The sequence below is a fragment of the Brassica rapa genome, chromosome A04 (assembly GCF_000309985.2).
Source record: "Brassica rapa cultivar Chiifu-401-42 chromosome A04, CAAS_Brap_v3.01, whole genome shotgun sequence".
Classification (NCBI taxonomy): Eukaryota; Viridiplantae; Streptophyta; class Magnoliopsida; order Brassicales; family Brassicaceae; genus Brassica; species Brassica rapa.
In genome coordinates this window covers 11,471,927-11,499,760 of record NC_024798.2, presented here as the reverse complement: position 1 = coordinate 11,499,760, position 27,834 = coordinate 11,471,927, and the positions used below count along the sequence as shown (strand labels likewise).

At 31.2% G+C, this 27,834-nt stretch overlaps 3 protein-coding genes across 6 annotated transcripts; 2 read left to right on the top strand and 1 right to left on the bottom strand.

Moving 5' to 3' along the window:
* Nucleotides 1-127: 127 nt before the first annotated feature.
* On the top strand, nucleotides 128-3,430 carry LOC117133562. Its single transcript, XM_033290052.1, has 2 exons — nucleotides 128-2,886; nucleotides 2,986-3,430. The coding sequence occupies exons 1-2, from the start codon at nucleotides 906-908 to the stop codon at nucleotides 3,288-3,290; spliced, it is 2,286 nt and encodes a 761-aa protein (XP_033145943.1). The 5' UTR covers nucleotides 128-905; the 3' UTR covers nucleotides 3,291-3,430.
* LOC117133563 lies at nucleotides 3,327-16,014 on the bottom strand. 3 transcript variants are annotated; one of them, XR_004457441.1, is made up of 3 exons: nucleotides 7,074-16,014; nucleotides 3,928-6,992; nucleotides 3,327-3,837 (listed from the first exon to the last, which is right to left on the bottom strand). XR_004457441.1 is itself a non-coding variant. In XM_033290057.1 (3 exons), exons 2-3 carry the CDS (start codon nucleotides 7,938-7,940, stop codon nucleotides 6,381-6,383), a joined length of 1,479 nt encoding a protein of 492 aa, XP_033145948.1. In that variant the 5' UTR covers nucleotides 7,941-7,942; nucleotides 8,146-16,014; the 3' UTR covers nucleotides 6,141-6,380. The 3 variants fall into 3 exon arrangements, 2 of the variants coding, with proteins under 2 accessions (XP_033145948.1, XP_033145947.1); XM_033290057.1 differs by lacking the exon at nucleotides 3,327-3,837 and having other exon boundaries at nucleotides 6,141-6,992; nucleotides 7,074-7,942; nucleotides 8,146-16,014; XM_033290056.1 differs by lacking the exon at nucleotides 3,327-3,837 and having other exon boundaries at nucleotides 6,141-6,992; nucleotides 7,074-13,351; nucleotides 13,398-16,014.
* Nucleotides 16,015-16,253: 239 nt separating this feature from the next.
* Nucleotides 16,254-26,810, top strand: LOC103864167 (cytochrome P450 85A1). Of its 2 annotated transcripts, XM_009141928.2 has the most exons (9): nucleotides 16,259-21,952; nucleotides 22,026-22,350; nucleotides 23,536-23,685; nucleotides 24,053-24,298; nucleotides 24,389-24,475; nucleotides 24,555-24,633; nucleotides 24,932-25,038; nucleotides 25,534-25,658; nucleotides 25,767-26,810. In XM_009141928.2, exons 1-9 carry the CDS (start codon nucleotides 21,762-21,764, stop codon nucleotides 25,852-25,854), a joined length of 1,398 nt encoding a protein of 465 aa, XP_009140176.1. In that variant the 5' UTR covers nucleotides 16,259-21,761; the 3' UTR covers nucleotides 25,855-26,810. The 2 variants fall into 2 exon arrangements, with proteins under 2 accessions (XP_009140177.1, XP_009140176.1); XM_009141929.2 differs by lacking the exon at nucleotides 25,767-26,810 and having other exon boundaries at nucleotides 16,254-21,952; nucleotides 24,932-25,048; nucleotides 25,542-25,609.
* The last annotated feature ends 1,024 nt before the right edge of the window (nucleotides 26,811-27,834 follow it).

Sequence of the window (27,834 nt, the reverse complement as noted above, 5' to 3'; positions counted from 1 at the left end):
TTCGACAATCTTTTATACTACAACATTTGTCTTAGGAGCCTTGAAAACTCCTAACATCACTTCTCCAATAGTCGATCATTGTAAGATTTACCCATCCCACTTTCTTCTCATACAAATATCTAAAACAACAATTCCAAAAACACAATTATATATAGGGAAAATTGGAAAAATGGGACACTTTGAACTTTTATTTGTCACAATAGGATTTCTGATATTTTGGACAATTCTGGACATATTTTACCCTTTTTTAATAGAAAAAATAGTAAACTGAATTTTAAAAATGTTAAAAAATATCAAAACTATTGGAAACATAAGTATGACAATATATATGTTTAAATTGTTTTTTTTTTTAAAATGAATCATATTTTATTTCATCTTCTAGCTACAGTTATAATACTCATTCTGGTCATCTACTTAGTCTAGAATTCGGCTACTAATGTTTATACATAGATATATCTTTGGTATACAACGTAACCTATCTTTTCTTATATATTCTAACCAAAGCTAGGTTACGTTACGTTATAATCAAGAAAGATGTCTTTCTTATACCTTTAGCTTGGTTACGACATGTAGCCACAATGCGTTGATATACCCTATCTATATTTGGAGCCATGATGTGGTCTGCCTTTTACCTTATGTGGCGCCTAGGGAAGAATATGTTTCACATCTACTCTACTGTGTTCTGACTTACATAGGTTATACATTCTACAGGAAATCCGAAAAATATGGAAACTTCCATAATCGGTTAAAGATGTTTCCTAAATCTAAACTAAATCTTCCCTAAATATCTCCAAGAATATTTTCTCCCACGTTTTTCTCCTTCTCCCACGATCTTTTGTCGTCGTTCTTTGTGTTTCTCTCTTCTTCATCGACATAATCATCTCTCTTTTCTCTATCAATACAACATGGTTCTAATCTATGTCAAATCGGGTGAATGGATGTGTAGTCGCGGTGATGACTGGAGTTTCGTGGTAGACAAAGAAAGGCGTGGTCGAATGGTAACATTAGCAACTACTACTACGTTGAAGCAGCTCAAGATAATGGTGTGTGAGGATTATGGGGTGGACCATAATGCCATTAATGCCGAGTTCAGTTATTCGTTGTTGAATCAAAAAGGGAATCCTCCTATTATTATCACCAATGATCGGCAAGCATCTAATTTTGTGGGCTATGCAAAGAGGGAATCGTCTACTACCTTGTGTGTGATGTTCTCTGTTTCCGGTGTAAATCAAAAGGAACGAGTCAATATCGATTTGAATAAGGAGCCTTGCGATTCAAGTAATGTTGAGGATGAAGAAGTTCCTGAGATAAATCGAGCAGAGTTTGTCAAGCCGTCAAAGGAGTCTTTTGTTAAAAGAACGAATCATGTCGCTGCAGATGGTTGCGGTCCTTTAAGGAGTGAAAACATTGAACTTTTTCAAAACAATGGAGACAGTGATAAGGATGGTCGAGCTTGGAGAGGAGACTTCGTGAAGAAGGATCAAATTTTCACAAGTAAAGGGGTTCTGAAGGCAACAATGGAAATTTTAGCGATGAAGAATAATTTCGATTACACTGTTATCAAATCCACGAGAAAATGGTGGTATATTCGATGTAAAGATGCATTGTGCAACTGGACTGTGCGTGCAGAAGGAATAGATGGGTCTACATATTTCATGATCAACCAATGTGATGGAAGACATTCATGTGCTCCTTCAAAGAAAAGGAAATTCGGAAAAACAGCATCAGCAAGAACAATTGGGACTCTGATACAACATCGATTTGATGATGCAAACGATGGCCCAAAACCGAATGACATCATTCAATTTATGAGAATGGAGCATAGTTGTGAGATTACTTATTGGCACGCTTGGGAAGCTCGTGAGTTTGCTATTGCAGCTGCTAGAGGTATACCAGATCGCAGTTACTCTAAAATACCAGCATATCTGCATATGATTAAAGAAGCAAATCCTGGTACGCATACTCACTATGAAACTAATGAGAAGGGAAGATTCATGTATCTATTTATGTCATTTGGGCAATCAGTTAGAGGATTCTACAATGCAATGCGAAGGGTGATTGTTGTTGACGGAACTTTTCTGAAAAATAAATACAAAGGGACACTTCTTGTTGCTACTGCTGTAGATGGTAACTCTAATTTGTATCCGATTGCATTTGGGGTTGTTGATTCAGAGAATGACGATTCTTGGGGGTGGTTCTTCAGACAGTTGAAAGTGGTTATTGCTGATTGTCAAGACCTAGCTTTTGTCTCAGATAGAAATGCGTCTATTTCTAAAGCTATTGGGACTGTCTACCCTCGATCAGCACATGGAATTTGCATTCATCACTTATTGACCAATGTGGTCTCATTTTTCAAGACAAAAGGATTGACTGCGTTGGTAGAAAAGGCTTCACGGGCATATAGATACACTGAATTTCAAGAACGTATCACCGAAATTTTTGATATGAGTCCTGAGCTTGGAAGATATCTACGGGAGGCTGATGTGCGCAAATGGGCTCGTTCTCTCTTCCCTGGTTCCAGGTATGACATTAGGACCACGAACCCTGCAGAGTCTATAAATTCAGTTCTTAGAATACCTAGAGAATATCCGGTTATTCCTTTGCTTGATAGTATAAGAGAACTGTTGACTCGATGGTTCTATGAGCGTCGCTTGTTAAGCTCAAAGCATCTAGATCCTTTAACCGCTAAGGTGGAGAGAAAGATTGATAGGAGAATTGTGAAGGCAAAAGGATTCCAGGTTTACAAGGTTGACAACTTCAGATCGGTTGTAAAAGGAGACATATATGATTGTCATGTTGATTTGGAAAGAAGAACATGCACATGTGGTAAGTATGATATAGGAAAAATTCCTTGCCGACACGCCATTCCTGCAATTTATTCACGAGGTATGGAAGTATAAACACATGAATACTTGAGAATTATTTATTTTCGGGATTTTCATCATATAGACTTCATATTGATCAAGTTTTTTTTGAGATTGACAGGTATGGAAGTGCACAGATTCACTGACGCCTTATACAGCACTGCAGCGTGGAGAACCGCCTATGCAGATTCCATTAATCCAATAGCAGTTGTAGAGTCAGAATGGAATGTCCCTGCTGAGGTTAAACTTGCAAAGGTTTTACCACCAAAGACAAGAAAGAGTGCTGGTCGACCAGTAAAGAGAAGGTATGAATCAGTAGAAGACAAGATCGCATCTTCTCAAGGATCAAAGAAGAATAAAAAGCATAAGTGTAGCCGTTGTGGAACTGAAGGACACAAGAGAGGAACATGCGATTTACCCATCTAGTTTGTTATGTGTCTGCATCTGTCTCTGTTTTTTTCTTTATTGCTTTTGAAACAATTTGATCTTCTGTTTAAGAACCTATTTGACAATTTGGTATTTGCTAAACTATAGAGACAAATCGATTTATTCTAGTAACAATCAAAGTAATTGCAAAATAATTCGTTTCAGTAGATGATGATCACCTCGAAATAACAAGAAACATGGTCTTAACTTCTTTGAAAATAAGAAACAACAAGTTGAGGAAGCACATAAAAGTAGTTGAACATCATGCATAGATATGGTACAAGAAGACCATCACCAAACAACACACAAACAAAGCTTTTATGCCCCTAAGTTCCCTAATGCATTCCAAGGTCTTCTCTTCGCAATGGCACATTGCATCTTCCATCTCTTGAATTCTACTCTCATGGCGTGTCATCATGGCCTCACCAGCTCTCACTGATTTCTGAAACTCGGAATTGTCAACGAGTAACACGTCAAACAGGTCTTGGAAGTCTTCAATCTCCTCAACAACTGACTTGTCAGTCCATTTGAACAAGTGGGTTTTGTCCTTCATCAGTAACATCCAATACACAATTAGATTGACTAATTCTACTCTCATCGGACAACAACGAGACAGTTATATGATAACATGACTAACCTTTTGAGATCCCAAAGGACAACAATGAAATAATCTTCCCGGATTTTGAATTGTTTTTGAAGTGAAACGATTCACTGCCTCACCGCAATTGCATCTTGTGGGAATTCCCCGTTGTTTCGCGAGGCGATCTCTTGTAGTGGATGAAGAATTTACTGAAGACATGAGGGAGTCGATCTCCAAATTTTCGCCGCTGCAATCTCTCTGTCGAGGAAGAATGAGGAAGAAAAGAGATTAGGTCAAAAAAATAACCAAAACTACGTCGTTTCATACTCCCAGAACGCGTATTCTAGCTAAGGCAGAGCAGAAAAAAATCATTTTGAATTTATCGATAACACCACAAGAACTTTGTCTTTGAACCCTCTAAATTAGTGTTTAAACATCTATCAAACATAGTGGACGGACGTACTTAGATAGTGACCAATGTACAAAAATAATCAATAAATAGGTGTGTGTTTGAGGCGTTGGATTAATTTGTATTTGGTTTTAGTTAAGGGTTTGGTTAGAGTATGTCTACGGTTATGGTTTTAGAGTTTATTTAGGGTTAAGGGTTTGACTATGAATTACAGATTTAGGGTTTGTTTAGGGTATGATTAAGAATCATGATTGTATTATGGTTTTAGGGTTTGGTTAGGGTATGTCTATGGTTATGGTTTAAGTTAAGGGTTTGGTTAGGGTATGTCTATGGTTATGGTTTTAGTTAAGGGTTTGTTTAGGGTTTGGGTCCTCAGTTTTTATGATTTTGTTCTTTATAGGGTTGTTTCATAATTTATACAAAATCAAAGCTAGAGTTGTTTCTTAATTCAAATCAAATACCAAAGCCAAAGTTGTTTTCTAATTCTAACAAACCAAACTACTAAAATCACAGTTAATCAATCATCCTCCAGGTCAAAGACCTCAGACCTCTCCCATGGTGAAGGCACATATCGTGTCATAACCTCAGCAAAGATGGGGTCGTGTGCAGCCTCCCATAAGTCCACTCCAATCTTCTGTCTACAACCCATAATGATTTCATCATCCACTAAACTGACGTCAAGACCAAGCAGCGAGCATTCCAAGTGCTTCAAAGCGTATGCACCGCAATCACAACAACTTTTATTCAATCTCAACTTCATAGGCACATCCACGATAGAATATGATGAGAGGAGTAGCTGCTTCTGTCTTTCTTGTGGTGCAACGGACTTCACAATCCTAGGAATGATAGCAGCAAACTTCTCAACGTACTGTCTGTTCTTTCCCCGACCGCAATCAAAGACTTCTACTTTTCTTTCAATGATGTTTACACAGACACCAACCCAGTGATTACCTGCGTTCGTGTCCACAAAAATTTGTAAACGAAGAAATGTATACTAGGATGTAAAAAGAACTGAATGGTTACCATTTACAAACAGAGGAAAGTAGAGTCGATCAACATCAACACCCCAAACTAGATCAGTCCGCCCATGAGATGGAAGCTCTCCTCTGCCGTACCCAAGAAGGAAATCAGGCAATTGATAGGCTTTTTTGTTTGGTAAAAACTTCTTGTATGCAGCGTCTACTTGGAGGCAAAACATAGCACTCATGAAAGCAACACGCCGAGGGGCCCAACGATTCAATGTAGTGTTCACACGCCATATAAACATAACCGCATCCATCTCCTAAAAATTTACAATGAAAGTTAAGTAATATAGCATATAAGAAGTGTTAGGAAGATAAATTCACTAAAGGTTAGTACAAGATTCATTACCTCGTTTCCAAGCCATTTTCCAGCACTTACTACTCTTGTAGCTACAGACAAATTAAAGCATGTAGGACCAATTGTTAAAGGTATAGGCTTTAATGCCCATTCCGTGAATCCTTTCCATGACTCTTCGGAGATATAATAAAGTGACGCCTGCGGAGAAGCATCTTCTGGCAATGGTGAATCGCTAAGCTGAAGTCCATGACCTTTTCTTTTGCACCATTTCTCCCACTGTGACGGCGGTGGAGCTGTATTCATCTCTGTCTTTTCTTTCTTTACTGGATTATCCACTGAACCTCGGACCGAAGTCATTGGAGTCCACCAGTCTTCTTCTTTTTTGTCCTGAGATGGATCAAAGCCTGGCACATACGACGTCTGAGAAAGCCCTTCAACCCCTTGTGTACCTATCCCGCGACCCAAATCATCTGCTTCACTATAATTCACATCGAATGTAGTCTCGGAACCATCCTGTTATTTCATGACAAATAAGCAATAATTGAGATACCAAAATACATTATCATTAATAATTATTTTACATAAAAGTTCCAGACCATTACATAAGTTCAAACAAGACACTTACAAACCAAGAACACTTACACACCAAGCACACATACAAACCGAGACCTTATAAAGTACAACAAAATTCAGGCCGATAACTTAGATGCCAATAAAACAAACAGACACGCAAACCACGAACTTAAACAAGACAAAATAACATTGAAGAGGATGGTGAAGACTAGTGTTTGTTTACCCCGCGTGTGGACCTCCTCAACGGTGCCTGGCTCGTCGATGGCTTTGTCGGTGAAGGCTCTCCAAGCTCAACTTCAACGCTGGCTTCCTTACGTGATTGTTTAAGCTCTGTCCGCATCTGCTCAAATGTCTCGGCCATCTGTTTCTGTATCCTTTGTTCCATTCCAGAGAAGTTGTGCTCAAACAACTGTGTCATAAAAGCCTTCATGTCTTCATTAAAAGGAGCTTGCTTTGCGCCACTTGCGAGAACCTTATGCTTTCTCTTCTCCATACCACGATCGGGAAGCCTCTTTTTACCCCTCTTTGATCTAGAACCAACGTTTTTTGATCCTTTCGGAGTCTGAAAGTCGTCATCACTCTCGGCTGCTTCAACATTCACGCTTGCTTCATCATTCACAGCTGATTCGTCATCGAGAGATAAAGAAATCACTTCATTTTCTTCAGTTTCCCAAACATGCTCACTAAAATCATGCCCCTTCTTTATCATCTCCATCAGAACCTTGATTCTGTCATCCTCCACATCATCATCTCTGCGAAACGCCTGAGCTTTGACAACATCATAATTTCCTGTCCATGAGATGTATGGGTAGATGTCATCCTACACAAGACAGGGAAATACAGTTAGATACTAACTACTCATTTCAAACCGGAAAGAGTCGTCATAAATAGATAAAATTACCTTGGGTGTAATAATCTCCTCCAAGCGAATGATCTCCTCATATGACACCTTCGCAGCTCCCATCCAGTTTATGCATCTAGGACCGTCCTTGAAACCCTTATCCAGCTTTTTTCCACAAAGCTTCCCGATTTTTGGCACCGCTTCCATTGCCCAAATCTGCAAGGCGTATGAGAAGCCATCCAAGACATAGCTAGTGGTCTTTTCCTTCAGTTGGGAACGATTTTTGGCTATGGATTTGCAGAGAAGGTCATAAGCAGCAACTCCCCAAGGATACCTTCGAACTCTGTCAAGATCCATGACCACCGCGATGTACTTCAGGGGGATATTAGCCTTCTCATCTCTCGCCAATACCACACAAAGAATGATCGCCAAGTAGATAAGACGTATGCGATCTGCATTCTTCCATTTCTTTACAGCTTCCTTGTCCTTAGTCCACAGGTTGAAGAGTGTAATTGTTCCATCTTTTCTCCTCAAAACCTTGCTCCAGAAACCACCATCATATTTCCACTCTTCAAACTCCTCAATCGAAATGTGAGTATCGCATTCAAACCCGGTTACGGCGTGGAACTCTTGCAATGAGAATCGAAGCGGTCTCCTCGCAAAGACAAACCATAGCTCGTGCTGTAAGAAAGTCACCAGCTCCCTACACAAGAAGCTGTGTATCACCCTCGCAGAGTATCCAAGACCATTCTCATGGAGCTTAAAAATCTGATGAAAAACCGGGTCTTTCTTCACGACATCCAACTCCTTTGGCAGCCACGCTTGGAACTTTCGGATTATGTAGTCGATCCTGCAGTTGTTGTTGATCTGAGTAACTCGGGGCTCCTCGCCCTCCTTAAAAAGCCTCTTCGGTAGCTCCTCAGACATAGCTACAAACCGTGACAAAATTATTAGTTCAACATGTAAAGGTTTCAATATCATCACACATGTAAAGGTTTCAATAATATCAACCAATCCGTGAAACAAAATTATTTTAAGAAACACGGCAAATCATTTTAAAAAAAAATCAAGCTTTAATGGAAGAACACTTCGATTTCGTTTAATATGAGAATCTATAGATGAAATCCAATACCTTCTGTGAAGAATTGTGAGATTGAGAGGCGAAATTGATGGAAGAACACTTCGAAAATCGATTTGACCCGACGAAGAGGAAGAACGATTCGCAGCCGTTGTGTCTTCAGTGAGATCGAAAAGGATGGTGACGGAGACGAGAGTAGAGACCACGGGCTGATGAAACACCGACGAAGAACAGAGCTTCTCACCGTTGAACCCTAAATCGCCGTGGGAGAGCGACGAGTCTACGACGGAGAAGACAAAGAGAAAGGGGAATTAGGTTTGCGGCATCCCGCGTCTCCTTTTTTCCCATTTAGTGTTTTTTTTATTTTTTAATTTTTATAGATTTTAATTTTAACATTAAAATCTATTACGAAAATTATTATAATTTATAATTTAAATTCAACATAATTGGTAAATTAAGGGTACTTTGGTATTTTACAAGATCTAAAATCCTATTTTCCTAAAATATCTTCTAGAAATCCTAATGTGACAAATCCAAGTTCAAAGTGTCCTATTTATCCAATTTTCTCTTATATATATACAACAAAAAAACTCCACCATACTAATACTTGAACATCCAAATGCATACCAGAAACGACATCTCTCAACCACAAATTGATACAAACAACTCACCACACACCACCACCTCACACTCCAAAACCAACATAGACCTTGACCTTGCTTAAAGTCTCTTATACCATAAGCCAAAAATATAGTTTCATGTATATACATTTCTTCTTTAAAAAATGTATATAAATTTCTTAATAAATAAATCACATTTAAAAAACTATAAATTAATTGATAAATATTATAAAACACATAGAAATATGCATATTACATGTTTAAATATTACAAAACACACATGAGTTTATATAAAACTATGATTAAAAACATATGCTACTTTAAATTAAAATTTAATTTGTATAATAAATATAAAAATGAGATAAAAGAAAATAACTAAGAAAATATTATTGAAAAATAAGATTTGATATGGTAAGAAAATAAATAGAAATAAGTGTGTGAACTAATTAATACAAAGAAATAAAGATTATAATATGTAAAATAGGTATGGTTTAACTCTGCATTTTGTATGTGCCCCTAAGTTTTATATGCCTTCAACCTTTTTTCTACATTATATGCCTTAAACCATTTTTTCTTTTTAAGTGAATAGATACGGCTCTGAACCTAGTACACCAACAACGTTCAAATTCGCAGAAAAAATTTAATCAGCAATTAATAATGCATACAAAACCACCACAAACAATTTTAAAAAAATGACAGAAAAACAAAATACAACCCGCACGTAGCGCGGACCTCTCCCTAGTTTAGATATAAAGAGTTATGTTCTTCTTTTAGGTATTCATCATTTATATGTATATTAAACTATTTTAATATTTAATTTTAAATTTATATATATATATATATATATTCTTAAATGAATAATCAATTTCATTTTAAATCAGTTATATGTAGATTTTAAATGTTTTTTTATCATCAGACTTTAAAGGTTATTTGTCATTTTATAACGTAAAGTCAATTTATTTTTCAATTTAATGTATTTTTTTAACTTGATATACTAATATATTTTTATTTTTATACCTTTTACTTTAAATTTTATATTTAACCAAATGATTTGATAACTGAATGTTAATTGATCCAAAATTATAGTACATAATAAATTTTTCAACAATATATATATATATATATATATATATATATATATATATGTTCAATTAAATCTAAAATATTTAATAAGAAATATTTTTTCATAATAATAAAATATCTTAAATATTTTATATAAATAATTTATTGTATAATAAAACCAATAGAAAATAAATACAAAAGGTAAGAGAATATATAAAACCATCACTAATTCTAGTCTGAAAACTGAATAAAATATATATTTTGAAAATTATAATCAGTTTGGTTTGTGCAGTTCATTTGTAGAAGTTTTAAAATAAGTATTCAAATTTTTAATTGTATTGATTAATATGAGATTATAATACTATCTAGAAATGTTTTTTTAATGTTTTTTACAGTGAATCGATTATTTCCTTTTTGTAGTAGCTAAACCAATAGTTTTAAAAGAAAAGGTATAAGAAAAATTAAATGTCTCAATGGATACAATAACAAAGAATAAGATGGGAAAATAATTTATATTTTGATTCTCTTTAAGTAATTTTATTTTACTTACTGATTATCATAATGTATTACACGTTGAAAATATAAATAAACCTATTATTTTATGATAATATTTTATTTTTTTATCAATCTTGTATTTTCAATAAAAGAAACAAAATAGTAATTTTAATATTATCTTCAGTTGAGAGTTTATTAAATATTTTAAATATATTTTACAATTTAATTTATTTTCTATTAATTTTTCACATTTTTACCCGTCCGTAGAGCGAATTAACCCTACTTCTGAAAAATAGAAGAGATAATTTTGCTTTTTCTATGATTCAGTCACAAAGATACACAATAATAAAATTTCATCCACAATAAAATTTCTTAGGCTGCTGTTAGATTGTTTTTAGGAAAAATGATTGCTGACTACATGAAGTAGTGGCCATCACATGGCTAACCATGCAAACTAAACAAATGTATACTTCGCTAGATGAAGTATATATTTTGCATGACAACTTCTCTCAACTTTATGATGTTATGTAGTTAACATCACGAGTTTAATTTCATTCATCCAAAAAATGATGTGTATGTTGGAGACCGTTTAAATCTCTCGTTTCATCAATTGAAATGTTACGTACCTGACGGTAATTTACCTAAAGTGTTATAAAAACGTAAAAATATTTTTTAACAAAATGTAATTTACAAAATCAATATGTTCTATAAATTTTGATAAGTAGTGTTTTAACATTTTTATTTAGTGTATTTGAAATCAATATAATTATATTATTTTTATTTTTATTAAATATAAACATTATAGAAGATATTATTTAATTTAGTTTTTTAATTCTTTTAATCTGTTTTGGTATGAACTTTTAATAAAATTTCTGTAATTCGTTTGATTAACTGTGTGAAATATACTTATCTGATAAAAAAAATTATTATAAAACTTCTTTGATGTCAATATATTGACTCTATTATTTTATTTGTTTGATATGAAATTATTTATTAAGCTATTGAACTATTTTATATATTTTTCATAAAAAAAATTCCATTCATTTAAACTTAGTAAAACTTTCACATTAGATTCATATTCTTTGATTATTTTTATTCTTAAAAATATATAATGTATAATTATATATGCAAGATTATGTTTGGTTTAAGTTGACATCACATAAATTTTAAGAAAATAAAATGTTAAAGTTAAAAAATTGACAGAAAATAAGTTTCATGATTAAAAATTATCAAAGAAGTATATATCACACAATTAATCACACAAATTACAATTTTTATTATTAAAAGTTGATAACAAAAAGATTAATATTATTAAAAACAAAACAGAGTAATAAATAATAAAAAAATACAATTATATAGTTTTAAAATACACTAAAATAAAAATGTTAAAACAAAAAAATAAAAATGTTAAAAAGTTACTTATTAAAAGTTCATAACAAAACATATTAATATAAATAAAAATAATACAATTATATATTTTTTAAATACACTAAAATAAAAATGTTAAAACACTACTTATAAAAAATATTAAAAATATTGATTTTGTAAATTAGATTTTGTTAAAAATATTCTTAGGTTTTAAAAATGTGGGTCAAAATCTAGTTGTAATTAAATTATAGTCGGATCGATCATATTTTAATTATTAAAACAAGATATTTAAACGTTTTCTAACATCCGCATCAGTTTTTGGATGAATGAAATTAAACTCGGGATGTTAACTACATAACATCATAAAGTTGAGAGATGTTGTCATACATAACATATACTTCGTGTGGCTAGGTATATATTAGTTTAGTTTGCATTGTTAGTCATGTGATGACCAATACTTCATTCATGTAGCCATCAATCATTTTCCTCGTTTTTATGAAATATATAATGAAAATAAATAATTTTATTAATTTTACATATTTTAGTAACAATTTAAGTTAAATGAAATCGAATAATCATTTCGATAATTCTTCAAAAAGAAACAAAATAAAAAGAAAAATCTTTTTTACTGCAATTTGACGATAAATTAATTGAATACATTTTATATTCTATTTTTATATTCCATTTATTTTATCTCAGAAAATTCTATTCTATTAATTTTTATATGTTTACCATTTTATAGTTATAGATTTGATACACGTATATAAAACGGTGGTTGTGGTACCACAAACTCTAATCGTTATTCTCTACCGTCAAATTGCAAGTGAACCAATAAACGCATAACATTATTAAATGATTAGTACTATCAGAAGGTTTTCCATATTTGATCAAACTAGCTGTTATATAAACGTGAACGTAAATCCCAAAAAAAAGAGGCCGGACAATGCAATAATAGAGATAATTGTCTGTTACAAAAAAAAAAATAGAGATAATTGTTTTCTATTAGGGGTATGGTTGAGACCTAAAGTGAATATAATGTAATAGTCTTACACCATACTGTTAGCAATGCATTCGTTAGTCTATAATGGTCTTGCATCTTAAATCTAGACTCGTAGTGGTCATATAAGCAAAGCCATAAAACAACGTAATCGTTTTCTTTGGTAACAATAGAATTTCTTAACCAAACGGTGGTAGTATGATGGTAAGAATTGAGCTTGAATATATGCATAAACTGTAGCACTAAAAAGGAAAAGAATATATGCATAAACTCATCTGTAGTAGATTCGTATTAAAAGTGCAAAATACAACACAAAATAGTTGTGGATAAAATAAATAAAAAGACAACGAGAAATTAACACATGTTATGTTTTATTAGAAAGCACTTATACAATTTTTACAAGATTTGTTTAATCATCTTTACACAATTGGTTATCTTTCCACTCGGTTAAGCCTAGCCTCACAAGAGATATTCATAAATCCACTCTGCACTCTTCATAGCACACTCTCTGATGCAACATGCATCTGCGACTTTATTAAAGCATAAAATTACTCATCAAATTTATCGGTATGTAGCTCAGCATATTTTATAGCCATGGCTCCTCCATGTACATGCTTTATGAGAGATTATAAACTCTGCTCACCCGAACAAACGGATAACACGAGTTTAAAAGACACATATCTACCTCAAAAGAAAGCCACTGTGTCATGTCAATGGCCTCATGATTTTTTTTTTTTTTTTTTTTTTTTTTTTTGTAAATAAACCTCATGATTTTCAAATGTATTTTCTTCTGTTTAGATTCACCAACCCAACCATATTTATTATTTCTAATTACAGTCATGCATGAAAGAAATGGAAAAAAAGATATTGAGAAAATGGATTATTTGGTGAGATACTTTCAGTGCCGTGCTTACATGAGAAAATAAGAAGCATTGGCCTAGGGCATCTTTTAAATATATACAAAACACTAAAGGCATTTTTTATAATTTGTTTCATCATGTAATGAGATTCTATATAAACATGTAGCTTCGTTAATAGCTTCACGAGTTAAACAAAAGATGAGACGAGAACAATAATATAGATTTTAAAGAAACTAACTAAAATATGAAAATATTTGTTAATTATTTAAAAGTTATATAAATAAAGAAATTTTATTGCACGCTAAATTACAATAGCTTTCATACTATTGTAGATATTTTTCATTTGATTTTGTTTTTCGCTTGGTATTGTAAATTTAAAATGTATATTATTTTGCGTTAGTCGTATTAATGGTTTTTTAACTGCAAAAAAAAACACCAATGCGAAATAATATTTATGTTTTTTTTTATTTTTTTGAAAAAAAATAATATTTATGTTTACATCAGGTATTATGTTTTTTTTTTTCACAAAAGAAACTAAACTAAACTGGTTCCGGCCGCGAGAGCCATCTCGGTGGAACTGAATCAACATAAACCATAGCAGAAGGCAAGTCTCTAGCACCTCGTGCTAGTTTGTCCGCCATTATGTTTTGTGCCCTTGGAATATGTTGAATGAAGAAGTTGGAGAAGTAATCCTTACATCAGGTATTATGTTTAATGATGAAAATGATTGATACATTCTATCACAATCAGAATCCCAGCGGTGTCAATCTACACATTAATTATCTGAATATGACATGCAAAATGTTTTGAGAGAATAGCTTCAATGCTGGCATGTGTTTTAAAATCGGGTTGGATTAAATGTAATAATTTGATGTCTTCTGTGGTAAAAATATTTGGTAACTGTAATTTATAAAACTAGTTTGCTGTATATATTTCTCTTTTGAATTTTTTCCTGTACAGATTTCCTGTATTATTTAAATAAAATTAATTACTAATCATATATTTTGACAGCAACAAGTTCTTTGAAATATACAAACAACGACAGTATTTTTAGGTGATATTAACTAACTATATAAAAGTAAAATTAAATAAACATAAACCAAAATTTTAAATATTTGATAACATGGTCATTTCACTATTACTTCATATGTTGTTCATTTAGTTTCAATATCTATTTTTAAATATCAATCTACAACAGCTCGGCCATTTCAATATGTTAGATGATTTTGACTCTCCAAAAAGTTAAATAACTAGAATTTTTTTTTTTGACAAAAATAACTAGAATTCTTACGAAAATTTACTAATAAAAATTAAATAATAACTCTATTTTTAATCATTTTTGTTTACCTTAATTCTTACAATAGCTATTACATAAATATCATTAATCAATGAAATTATTACAACTAACTATAATCATTACTATTTCTTTTCAGTTTCCTTTTTATTTAATATATTTTTATAATTTAATTACATAGATACTCTTAGTACGTGGATTAACATTATTGCAACTAATTGCAATTATTACTATTGCTATTCAATTTTGTTTTCTCTTAATGTTTTTTATTACAAATCTCCTAGACATTGTTTGCAAAATTATTTTGACAGATGTCTTTTTTACTATCACTTCACTAGATAAATAAAATCTGAAATTCTAGAAATGATAACATGACTTATGGTTAATATGATATAGAAAATTACATTTAACAGTTATTTATATTTTTGGTAAACTTTTTAGTATACGATAGGTAATTATATATCATCATTAAAATAAATCTTAGGGATAGACAAAAAAACAAACCGAACTGAAAAATCGAAGGGTTTTTTTAATATGAATAATTAAATAATATTAAAATTTAATATATTTTACTATTTAACCTAAACAACTAAATATAAATTTATATATTTTACGTCTAAATAAAGAGAATAAACACAACTAACAATACAATAAACATATGAATCTCATACATTAACATCAAAACTCAAAAATTACTAATGAATTTATATAAGGTTTGAGAATAATAGTATAACATTATTGTATTACATCTTTTACATTTTAATTTGTGATGTTTGACTTTTACATTTAAATATAAAAAATAATGATTTGGTGTCAAATATGATTGGTTTATGTTTTAAAAATTATATTTGTAATTAAACTAGAAAAAACTAAAAAATCAACTCGACTGAACTGAATAGACACAAACAAAACCAAAGTAAACCGAACACAAACCAAACCGAACACAAACGAAACCAAATTAAAAACGAATCAAACCAAACACAAACTGAACCAAGCTAACTTAGGTTGACTTTGGTTAAGGTTTTACTAGATCCAAATAAATCAAACCGAACCAAACCTAAACCAAACCTAAACCGAACCCGTAATTAAACCGAAATGTCCACTCCTAGTAAATATATTCAAATATGACATTAAATAACATAATAATAGAAATAAAATAATATTTTCAAAATTTTAAATGTAGTTATTTCTAGTTAATTATACAATTTTATCACTAAAAAGATTTTAATTTTTTTACAATTTTTTATATTATAAATTTTTAAATAATATTATTTGTTTCTTTTATATATCTATAAATTTTATAGATAGTGTTTAGTTATAATTTTTGATAATTATACAACTTTTATATCAATTTTTAAAAATAATTTTAAACAAGTTGATTTAATATATTTTAATCCAAAAGAAATAGATAAAAAATTATCTAAGATTATAAATTTAAATATATACATATCTATCTTTAATAGATATTAAATTAAAAATGGTTTATTTTATCTTTACTTAAATAAAATTTTATATTAAAATATAAGTAAAAAATAATAAAATCTAAATAATAATAAATTTTATTTTAGATATAATTAAAAAAAAATATTATAGCACATGGTCCTGGATAAGACCTAGTTACTAATATTTATTACACTCACATTAATTTTAAAGAGCTAACTTAACAACTAATTTCATTTTCTAAATATTATGGCTTTAAGAATTCTGACAAATCATACTTAATTTTTGTTTTATGATTGTACTTTTAATATTTGAATTTTTATTTTAGTTGTTTTACAGGTTATAGATTTTTTTTGTTTGTTTCGTTTTTATGTACTTCGGATTATCATGTATATTTTTAATTTTTGGTTACCAAATACCCAACCTTTCCTATAAGAAGTTAATGTATTTAAGATGTTTTAGAATATAACCACTAATTCAGAATAGAAATGGAAAAAATGATACTCTATTGATCCATTACCACTAATTTAAAAATGAATGTAAAATCTTTTTATTCAAAAGATCCATAACCATTGAGTTTCTACATGTACTAATTTAAATGCTAAATGTCGGGACTTAAGAACATAAATGGACAAGAATGGTATAATACACTGAAAGGTTTTGGATGGTTTAATGGGAGCGAGAAATATAAGGGCGAGTCAGTCGCCACTTCACTCGGAGCTAGAAACTCTTATTTGGTCAATGGAGTGTATGAAGAATTTAAGACAGTTTACTGTTATTTTTACAACGGTTTGTTCCCAATTTGTGAAGATGGTTTCGGAACCAATAGAATTTTCAGTTTTTACAAGTTACTTAGAATATATAAAGATCTTGAAGAGAAGTTTCAACAGCTCAGAACTCATTTATATACCACGGACACAGAATTCAGGAGTAGACAGTCTGTAATCGTTGTTTATTGTCCATATGGATGCAAAGCTACCAATTTGATTTTAGTGTACGTGATTATGTTTATGATTCTGACAAAACAAAACAAAGAAAATAAATGGAATTAGTAAAATTATCCTGATTTTATTTTAGTTCAATTTGAAAAATAAATGCAATTCAATAAGACCAAAAAATAAGTAATCAATATTATTAATATATATGCAATCACATGTTTGATTAAGACACCAACGTAATATTATTTAAAATGATGTTGTGTTTACTTTCATACATATAGTTTAAAAACAATTCAAAAATAAAAACAAATCAAAAATTAAATAATGATCAAGTATTATCTTTTTGTTATTTACAAATATTTATTTTTATGTATGAACATGTAAAACTCACCTAATTTAAATGAAAACAAAAAATATATCATTCAAAAAAGAAATACTAATTTAAGGAAATTTAACTCATAACTAGTAAAAATATTTTCGGATTAAGCCAAAAAGTTAAAAAGGTCAATTTTAGTGAATGCAGACACCGATGGCCCTCACCCATACGTGCGTTCAATGGCCACAGTTTTTTTTTTACGTCAAATGGTCATTTTATTATTCAAACTTGAGATGATTTAGATAACAAAACCAGAATAAAACAACCAATAAAATGTAACTACATCTAAACTATTATATATATATGTATAATTTTCTTTATACGAGGACTTACCAAAATTAAAGCTCACATGTATTTATTTTTTTAAATGCGGGGTAATTATACTTTTATAAACTATAAAAATATTATTACTGATAATTCTATATTTGTTTTGGCATCATTAGTGATAATTATATTTGTTTTGTGAGAATACACGTATACGTATGACTGTGTTACTTGAACTATTTATGAGATTTATGTTTTACTGTATTCTTTGTTCTTGTTGAAAATCTTTTGTAAGTATTTTTTCATTAGTTTGTATTATTTCACTTTTTCTGCGATATCGGAAACCCAAATTTTAGATATTAATAAATTTCCAATCAAACCATTTGACTAAGCATACTTCTACTGTCACGTACATTTGTTTAATTTTGAAGAAGATTATTAACTGTTGTTTGTGTTGTGTTACTTACCGGCATTAAATAGTTGTAACTTGTAACCAAGACAGAAACTTCGAAACACATTTGTAAGTGTGTAGATACATGTATACCACTTAAAATAATCAATGGCAGACCATAAGTCAAACTTGCAGTCTGAACAAACCGATAATGTTGTAATCTGTAAGAGATCCAGAGGAGTCCAAAGAGAATAAATTTAATGTGATTTTAGAGATTTTTTTCAGAGAAGTGTAAATAGGCAATAGATGTTTTGCAAACGAAATTCTTTTTTTCACTAATGAAACGATGAGTTGACTACTTGACTTTCACTTTGATGGACATTTGTTGGAACTTGCACGTGAACTTTCTTTGTTAGTCCTAAAGAAAACAATTTTGTAGAAAATATGAGTATTCATTTTCAGCTTTATGTGTTTTTTAATAAAAAATTCATAGCTTTGATCAAATGGGTTGTTTAGTGACACAAAAAAAAAAGATCAAATGGTTTGTTTCGGGTGGCGCCCATGTGCCATTCCTTTCCCTCAACCTCAAGTACCATTTCTTAAATTCCTATCCTTAAATAAAGTTTCAAATACAGAACTTAAATTTGATTATTATATTAAATAAATGGTAGAACACGCGTTAAGAAAATAACAGAGTTACTTACTGAAAACATTCTCTTTTTTTTCAGCAAATTTATCGCATGTAGCAAAATACTTTTAAAGAAAATAAAATATGAAAACTTAGTAAATGTCATCCATAAGAACAAAAATGCATAGATATGGGCATGTTCCTAACCGGAACAAATTTGTGATTCAAAATTGAAGGTTTTCTCTTTTATACATGATCCACTTAATGGACAAGCCAAACTCTTGGTTATCAAGACACCTATCAAAAAAGGAAAAATCCCAAACAAAGTATATGACTCAAGCGGTACCGACATATGTTATGTTTTGTTTTTTGCTCACTGAAGACATGCATTATTAAAAAAACTTTGAAACTTTTGAGTATCTCTTGAAGCAGAATGTTGGACGAAACACACACTAAAAAAGAGGAGGAGGAGGAGGTGTCGAAGATCCTCCGCATGGATTATCAAAATAGCCACCTTTGGATCCCCCAAATTCTGATCATGGCACATTTAATGGCTTAGGGTGTTGTATTAAAGATCAAATGGATGATGAATCATTTGACTTTCTGGTTACAGAATAATATTGTGTGTCGGAGATATGAAAATCTCTGATCCGAAGTGAGACTAACTGTTCATATTAGGTGGATATAATTATTAACTTAGTTAATTGGTTGGCTTTTATCTCAAAGATAAAAATGTTTCATCTTTTGCAGGATAATTTTGAGAATGTGAACCTAAGCTATATTCTATGGAGCATAAATGTCTGTGTAGATTTAACTATCAATTGAGGCTATATAAGAGGTGTGATTTTTTTTTCATGTATATATCGACACAGTCGATAGAGTTATTCTTCAGAATGACACTTTTGCCAATAAACACTTGTTTTAAAAATATGAACAATTGACAAAAAACAATTATGAGAAAAGTGATACGATATTCATTACGCTACATACATAATTATCGTTATTAAACTTTCACTAAAATTATTTTTAATGGTTGACCCTACTGTTGGGATAAGCTTGAAAGAAGATTGAGAGAAAAGTAATCCTAATTCTATTTGTGTTGAGATTATAAAGAGATAAAGATAAAGATAAAGAGATTGTGATATATCTAGATATGATATTACTTATAGGAAAATGATTGTAACATCTATATATAAAGATGTCGAGAGAGAGAGATGAGAGTTGAGAGGAATATTGTGATTGTGAGAGCTTAAGTTTTTGAGCTAGTTTTCTTAAGCTAATAAGAAGAGATACATTCTTATAATTCGTGTGTTCTTTGCCAAGGTTTACAACAATACCTAACGTACTAAACCATCTTTTCGTAAATATTTGTTTGGTTTCGTTGATGTGCCCAAAAGTGTGATTGATATCTTTTATAACTGCTAGGTTGTGTGTGAGGCTGTGAGCGAAACATAGTGTATTTTGTTCTTTTTTTATTTAATTTTTCTTTTGTGAGAGTAATTCATAACTTAACGTTGGGAAACGCTTCAAAAATAGAAGTTTCAAAGCCTTTTTAGTACAATCCATCTCCAAACCGCGTCAGTGTTGATAATGCGAGAGAACCTGCAAGTCGTAACACCTATTTTCATAAATCATAACACCATCACGAGCTGAGTATTATATTGTTTAACCAGAATAAAAGTAACTAATAATACCAATATACTACTGAATTTTCTACCGCTTAGCTTACAACAAAACCCATCAAGATTCACTAATAAAGCAAGCACAATCTTTAATAATAACTGAAAAGCGAATCTTCTTCATCCAACTACCAAACAACTATTCATGTCTAAGATCTTGAGGAATGGGTTGGTGGTTTTAATTTTGTATTTTACTCTCTTTTTTTTTGTTAAAAAAAGTGACACTCTTCCTACTTTACCTTCTCACTATTAAAATAAATATTGAATACCCTCAATAAATCATAATAAGTATGATTTGAGCGTAAAGAAGACACCAAATGAAAATAAAAGTATAAAGAAAACAACCAAAAATTTGTTACAAAAAAAAAAAAATGAAAAGAAGAAGCAAGTGAGTTATTTTTATTGGTTTATGAAAAGAAGAGGCAAGTGAGCAAATGAAAATAAAAGTATATGTTCTGTGAGTATTCGTAGTAACAGAATATTATTCTCCATAGTTGAGAACAAATTTGGTTACATTTTTATTGTGAACTGTAGGATTTTTGTGGGCGGGATATGGATTATTCATTTGTTGGTCTTTCGCATGAGCAGTCTGGTCCATATGCTTGGTGTAGTTGGTTTTCCTAGAACACACTTTCGAAAAAGTGTATTAGACTAGCTTCGGCTTGATCCGGTAAACCTAGTTCGATTTGAACAACCATATCTAAGAGTGTAAGTTTTTACAAAAGAAACACCCATATTTGCTGTATAATTTCTTTTTCTTTTTACATTATTTCCAAATATATATATATATATATTACAAAATACAATATCTTAGCAAATATGTTATCGTAAAGGCATGTACATAATACAGTTTTAGTATCTTACATACTAGAAGTATCATAAGTTAATATAATGAATTTCGTTTTTAATGCTTCAAATTTAATCCTTATGATACAAATTGTTAATTCTGATTTTAAAAACTGTCTCAGAATATTTGGAAAAATTATTGACCAATATTAGGAACTTGGAATTTCTTTTAAAAAAATGATCACAACTTTAAAAAAGTACAATGTTTACAGTTTACACTGTTAATAATATTTCATCCAAAACATTATTATGAAGGGTATTCTAAATAGGATGCACTTGACGTAGCTTTCTATATAAACACTTACAAACACACTCTTCTAGTCTCAACCACATTCAAATCACCTTCTCTCTCCCTCACTCTCTCTCTAAACGCAGAGCAAAAAAAAAAAAGGAACAACGAGAACAGAGTGAGATGGGAATAGTGATGGTGATGATTGGTTTTCTCTTTGTCCTCGTCTTGCTCTGTTCTGCGCTGCTCCGATGGAACGAAATGCGATACAACAAGACTAATCTCCCTCCTGGAACCATGGGGTGGCCAATCTTTGGCGAAACAACCGAGTTCCTCAAACAAGGCCCTGACTTCATGAGAAACCAAAGACTCCGGTAAAAAAAAAATACTCAAAATAAACAAATCAAGATTTTGTTTTCCTCTTAAATACTAACTTGGAATCAACAGATATGGGAGTTTCTTCAAATCGCATCTCCTTGGTTGTCCAACGTTAGTCTCGATGGACACAGAGATCAACAGATACATCTTAAAGAACGAATCGAAAGGTTTGGTTCCTGGTTATCCACAATCGATGCTTGACATTCTCGGGACTTGCAACATGGCTGCGGTTCATGGTTCGAGCCACCGCCTTATGAGAGGCTCGCTTCTTTCACTCATAAGCTCAGCCATGATGAGAGATCACATCTTGCCCAAAGTCGATTACTTCATGAGAAGTTATCTTGGTCAATGGAGTGAGCTTGAGAATGTTGATATCCAGGATAAGACCAAACATGTATGTTCTCTCACTCTCGTCTCTCTGTTTCTTAAGTCTATATACCTTTACAATATGAGGATATAAAGTTCTCAATAGGTTAAATTCATTATGCAGTTTATATTCTTTGAAAAAATAATCAAGCAGTTTTAGGTGAATCGATTATGGGCCTGACTGGTTCAAACGCTGCGGTTGCGGTTGCGGCTGCGGGCGTTTGCGGATGCGGGTGGTTGCGGTTTCTAGCGGTTTTAAGAGATTTGTACGACTGGTTCTGCGGTTAAAAATTGGCGCGTTTGCGGGATAATTATGACTGGTTAACTACCAAATACAGCAGCGGTTAAATAATAAATTAACAATATTTACATTTTATATAATTATAAAAATATCAAAAATCATAATATTATAATAAATATGTAAATTATATTTTCAAAGTTATAGTTTTAAATTTTTAAAATTATAGAAAATATTTTTATTTTAGAATTTTATAATATTAATTAAAATATAATAGATATATTTTAGTATTTTTATAATTCCATTTTAAAAAATTTATTGAATATTTTTATTTTTGTATTTATATGGTTTTTAAAGAAAAAGAAAAAAAATTATCCTCCCGCAACCGCCCGCAACCGCAAACGCTAGCTGGAACCAGCTTTTGATTTTAAGAGGTTCGGAGCGGTTTGAAGCGATTTGTAACGGTTTGGATGATTGTTTCGAAACGCTGTCAACCGCTACCAACCGCAAAAGCTGCGTTTACGGGTGGTAGCGGGGAAACCAATCAAGCTCTATATCAAAATTATTATGATAGTTCTAGGCATTGGAATTAAATGCTCGTTCCAAAAAGTAATTTTCTCTGTTTTGAAGTAAATAATGTTTTTGAACAATTTACATGCTGTGGTGTGGGAATGACCAAAACATTTCTATTTAACAAAATAATGATTACAAACTTGTTAATTTGTATAGGTAAATTAGTAAGATATAGTTTTTTTTTTGAACTTTAATTAGTAAGATATAGTTCTTACGAAGAAAAGATAAATAAACACATTTATACTATTTTGTTTCTTTGCTCAGGAGAAATTTTAACTTATACGAATAATATATTAAATCAACTTACATGCTGTGGGTGTGGGAAGCTTAGTTCTATGGATGGCAGGATGGGCATATTATTAAATAACTGATAATACATGTAAATATGTTTTTTTCGCGCAGATGGCGTTTTTATCTTCTTTGTCACAAATCGCTGGAAATTTAAGAAAACCACTCGTTGAAGAATTCAAAAATGAGTTCTTCAAGCTTGTTGTTGGAACTCTCTCCGTCCCAATCGATCTACCCGGCACAAATTATCGTTGTGGAATCCAAGTAAAATCTTTGATCTTGACGTTCCAAAGAAATTTGAATTAAAAACATAAACTGAATCTTTAGAGCATCTGCATTGAAGGTTCAATGCAGAAGTTCACACCTTTCCCAAAAAAAAAAATATTAAAATATTCTATTTTTGGTGAACTCAGCTCTTGCAGGGTCACTGGGATGAACCTGGTTCATCACTGTATCGCGGGCCCCACGCCATGTGGCGGCCCGTGATTGGTCCGCTTAATTTTTTTTTTTTTTTTTTTTTTTTAAAAAAAAAATCAAACAGAAAAATTTTAAAAAATAATAATAAAAAATTAAAGTTATGAACCTCCCTTAAGGTTCATTGATGCTGATGCCCTTATTGGTTCCTCTTTAGGCAAGAAAGAACATTGATAGGTTACTTAGCGAGTTGATGCAAGAGCGTAAAGATTCTGGAGAAACATTTACAGACATGTTAGGTTACTTGATGAAGAAGGAAGACAACAGATACCCATTAACCGATGAAGAGATAAGAGACCAAGTCGTAACGATCTTGTATTCAGGTTACGAAACTGTGTCTACTACCTCAATGATGGCTCTTAAGTACCTCCATGATCATCCAAAAGCTCTTGAAGAACTCAGAGTATGTCCCCTGAAAAGACAAAACCGGTCTAATGATCCTCCAGTTTAATATGGTTAACTTATTTGATATTTGGCTGTTTTGGAATTGCAGAGAGAGCATTTGACTATAAGGGAAAGAAAACGACAAGACGACCCACTCGATTTAGAGAATGTGAAGTCAATGAAGTTCACTCGAGCTGTGAGTAATCAACATTTGTGTATCTTACAATTAAAAATCATTAGCCATTAGTAATAAATATTAAAATTTTAAATTACAGGTGATTTTAGAGACATCAAGACTGGCAACAATCGTTAATGGGGTCCTGAGGAAAACTACCCGCGACATGGAAATCAACGGTACGTGTATACATTTCTTATTTCAGTTTTCTTGTTATTTTTAATAATAACTTTGTAAATTTAAATTCATAAACAAAAAAAAAGAGAAATAATGTGAGCATGTGGTGGACCTTAGAGTAGATCAATGATTTAGAGTGTATTATGAACACCAACCAAATCCAGCGATGAAAGCATTCTCCTTTGTGAGAGCCCTCCATGGTTTCTTTTATTTTCCAATAAATTTGGCAGAATATAAACCTTTTCCGTGTGTGTTTTTAAATGATTTTAATATTGTGATCATGATCTTTAATAATTGTAGGTTATTTAATTCCAAAAGGATGGAGAATTTACGTATACACGAGAGAAATTAATTACGACACAAATCTTTACAAGGACCCATTGATCTTTAATCCATGGAGATGGATGGTAAGCATCTGTTTCACAATAAATGCAGTTTTATACTATTGTTTTGTATTTATTAATATATTTAAAGGTAAATTATACTTTCTCTGTTTCATATTAACATATTAAGTATCACTTTAGATTTTTTTTCTTGTTGCAAAAAGAGTGCCATTTTAGAATTTCAATGCAACTTTCAGCTTAAAATTAATTATAAATGTATTGATTTTATAAATAATTTTATTTATCTCAAAAATTATTAGTTGAATATGTGTAATTAATCATAAGTTTAATGCATTTCAATCATTTTCTTAATCTGTGTGAAAATGTCAAAGGGACATTTTTTATAAAACAGAGGGAATATATAATTATAAATATATTAGTAGTCCATTTGTTGAAACTACTGTCTTATTAAATTATAAACATAAAATTTAATTTTAACTCGATATGAATTTATAAAACTATTTAAAAACATGAAACGAATGATTTTGAAAACGTGTTTTGCTGAATTTGTGAATGAAGGAGAAGAGCTTGGAGTCACAAAACTCATGCTTTGTGTTTGGAGGTGGGACAAGGCTTTGCCCTGGAAAGGAACTAGGGATTGTTGAGATATCGAGCTTCCTCCATTATTTTGTTACAAGATACAGGTCGGTTCTTGTTCAAAGATTTTATTTTAAATTTTGGAGTTATTGTGATTTGATTTCGGAAGTTTGTATTGTTGTTAATACTGTGTGCTGAATTGACTATAATGGCAGATGGGAGGAGATGGGAGGGGATAAACTAATGGTGTTTCCAAGAGTTTTTGCACCAAAGGGCTTTCATCTTAGGATTTCACCTTACTAACATTTTAAATATTAATAATCATAGAGAATAATATAAATGCACATAGAATATAGAAGAAGCATATGAAGAGACAAGATAAGAAGATAATTATGATTCTATTTTTTTGTTCTATATAATAACCCATGTTTTGTACTCATTTAAGTTGTTTTCTGATCATATGTACATTTTCCTTGAGCAGCTTAATTTACGAATGATTTACTATTCATATATTTGTATCAATACTATTAAAACAGAAGGCCCTTTTTTGAGGTGCCCTTTTGTTTCAACAGTATTTACAATTCTCTGCCACTGGATTATTTTTAAGCTATGCTTTTAATTAAAATCAGTATTTTAGTAATTCTTTTTATTCAAACAGCAAGCAAGGGAATATACCCTAAATCCCTAATAATACTAAACGACATCTATTCTGTTTGATTTTATATCACTACCGTTGATTGTCGAAGATTATATAGATGAAGCTTGATACAAATGGTTTCGAGACTTCCATTCCTACGATTGGCAACAATATGCTTGATGATTTTTCTATTCTGTCCTCCACTGATCTTCCCCAAACAACATATGTGAATTTTATTTCTTTGATGAGATTCTTTTGTGTTCATCCGCTAAGCAGTGTGGGTTGTTGATTTTAGTTTTTGTTTGGGTTTCAGTTTGATGAGTTTAGTAAGAAGCTGTACAGATGGTGACGCCTGCGGAAGGAACAACCACACTCGCTTTTTTCTTCTAAGGTGTCATGGTCGCTGCTGATTCTCAGGCCAGGAGAGGAGGTGAATCAATCGAGATGAAGGAAAGCCAACGACTAGGAATATACTTCTTTGCCCGAATTGAGTTTTTTTTTTTGGGAAACCCTACCACTTGATTTTGCTAAGATCTCATTTTATGGTTTTGTTCTTGATTCGAGTGACTTGGTTTCTTTTGTTGATAAACGTATTGTTAGTTGAAATGCAATTTACTCGCACTTGTTCCATATTTCACTATTTCAGTGCTTCAGTGTCAATGATCTTTATCAACAAAGCTGTGATTATGCAATGTCCACACTCGATGACTTTTCTAACACTTCGGGTACTGAAGATTTTTAACAACAAAAGGTATCTCTCCTTTCGTCAGTCTACATTTATTATTACTCACTTTTCTCAATATTCTTTTTATGATTTGGTCCTTTTGTTTTCTTCTCTGTGTTGTGTTGGCAAGTGGCTAATTCATCGCTTATACATTGTGGGAGACAAAATGGGACACAGCAGAGCCAACGTAATCGTTTTGGCCACTTAAAAAAAGCTTCTGTGCGTTTCCATCATCTATAATGCTAATGTTGTATTTGTTCTTGCAAGGTTGAGATGATTCAATATTTTTTTATATATCACCATCTAAAAGACTTACTCCTCATATTGTTATATTGTTGTGATAGCCGGTTATAGCTAATATCAAAATTTGATAGCCGGATAAAATTTTTTTTACATAGATACATCTACATACTCGCAAATTCTCAGGGCCAGTCCTGAATATCTATATAATAACATTTTAACCAATAACACTTCTATGATATTGTATTGATATCCAAGAACACTTCTCAATAACTCCACAACATATATGATAGAGGATATATAGAAAATTTGTCGTATAAATATGCAGTATTCTTCTTGGTATCTATTTAAGTATTTGGTAGAATATAGGCGAAATCTTTTCAATTTAAAACTAAAGAGAAATCTGGTTTAACTATTTAACAAATATTCTTGCAGTAATAACACCATATAATAAATTTTATAAAAACTATTTAAAACAGAATACTAAATCTTAGATCAAACATATTGCCGAATCAACATTATTTAGAATCTCTTTAGTGTGGCGATACTTTTAGCATTAATACTATTTACACAATATCTTAACAAACAATAAGTAAAAAATATATATATACACAATATCTTAACAAACAATAAGTAAACAAAATATATTTCAAAACATTTGCAATCAGCCAGCTTTAATTTA

Coding starts and splice junctions, on each gene's coding strand:
- LOC117133562 (XM_033290052.1), top strand. CDS start 906: ATGGTTCTAATCTATGTCAAATCGGGTGAATGGATGTGTAGTCGCGGT. Junction 2,887..2,985: donor TCCTGCAATTTATTCACGAG/GTATGGAAGTAT, acceptor TGAGATTGACAG/GTATGGAAGTGCACAGATTC.
- LOC117133563 (XM_033290056.1), bottom strand. CDS start 7,994: ATGATATTGAAACCTTTACATGTTGAACTAATAATTTTGTCACGGTTT. Junction 6,993..7,073: donor AGGAGATTATTACACCCAAG/GTAATTTTATCT, acceptor TGTCTTGTGTAG/GATGACATCTACCCATACAT.
- LOC103864167 (XM_009141928.2), top strand. CDS start 21,762: ATGGGAATAGTGATGGTGATGATTGGTTTTCTCTTTGTCCTCGTCTTG. Junction 23,686..24,052: donor ATTATCGTTGTGGAATCCAA/GTAAAATCTTTG, acceptor GTTCCTCTTTAG/GCAAGAAAGAACATTGATAG. Junction 25,659..25,766: donor TATTTTGTTACAAGATACAG/GTCGGTTCTTGT, acceptor CTATAATGGCAG/ATGGGAGGAGATGGGAGGGG.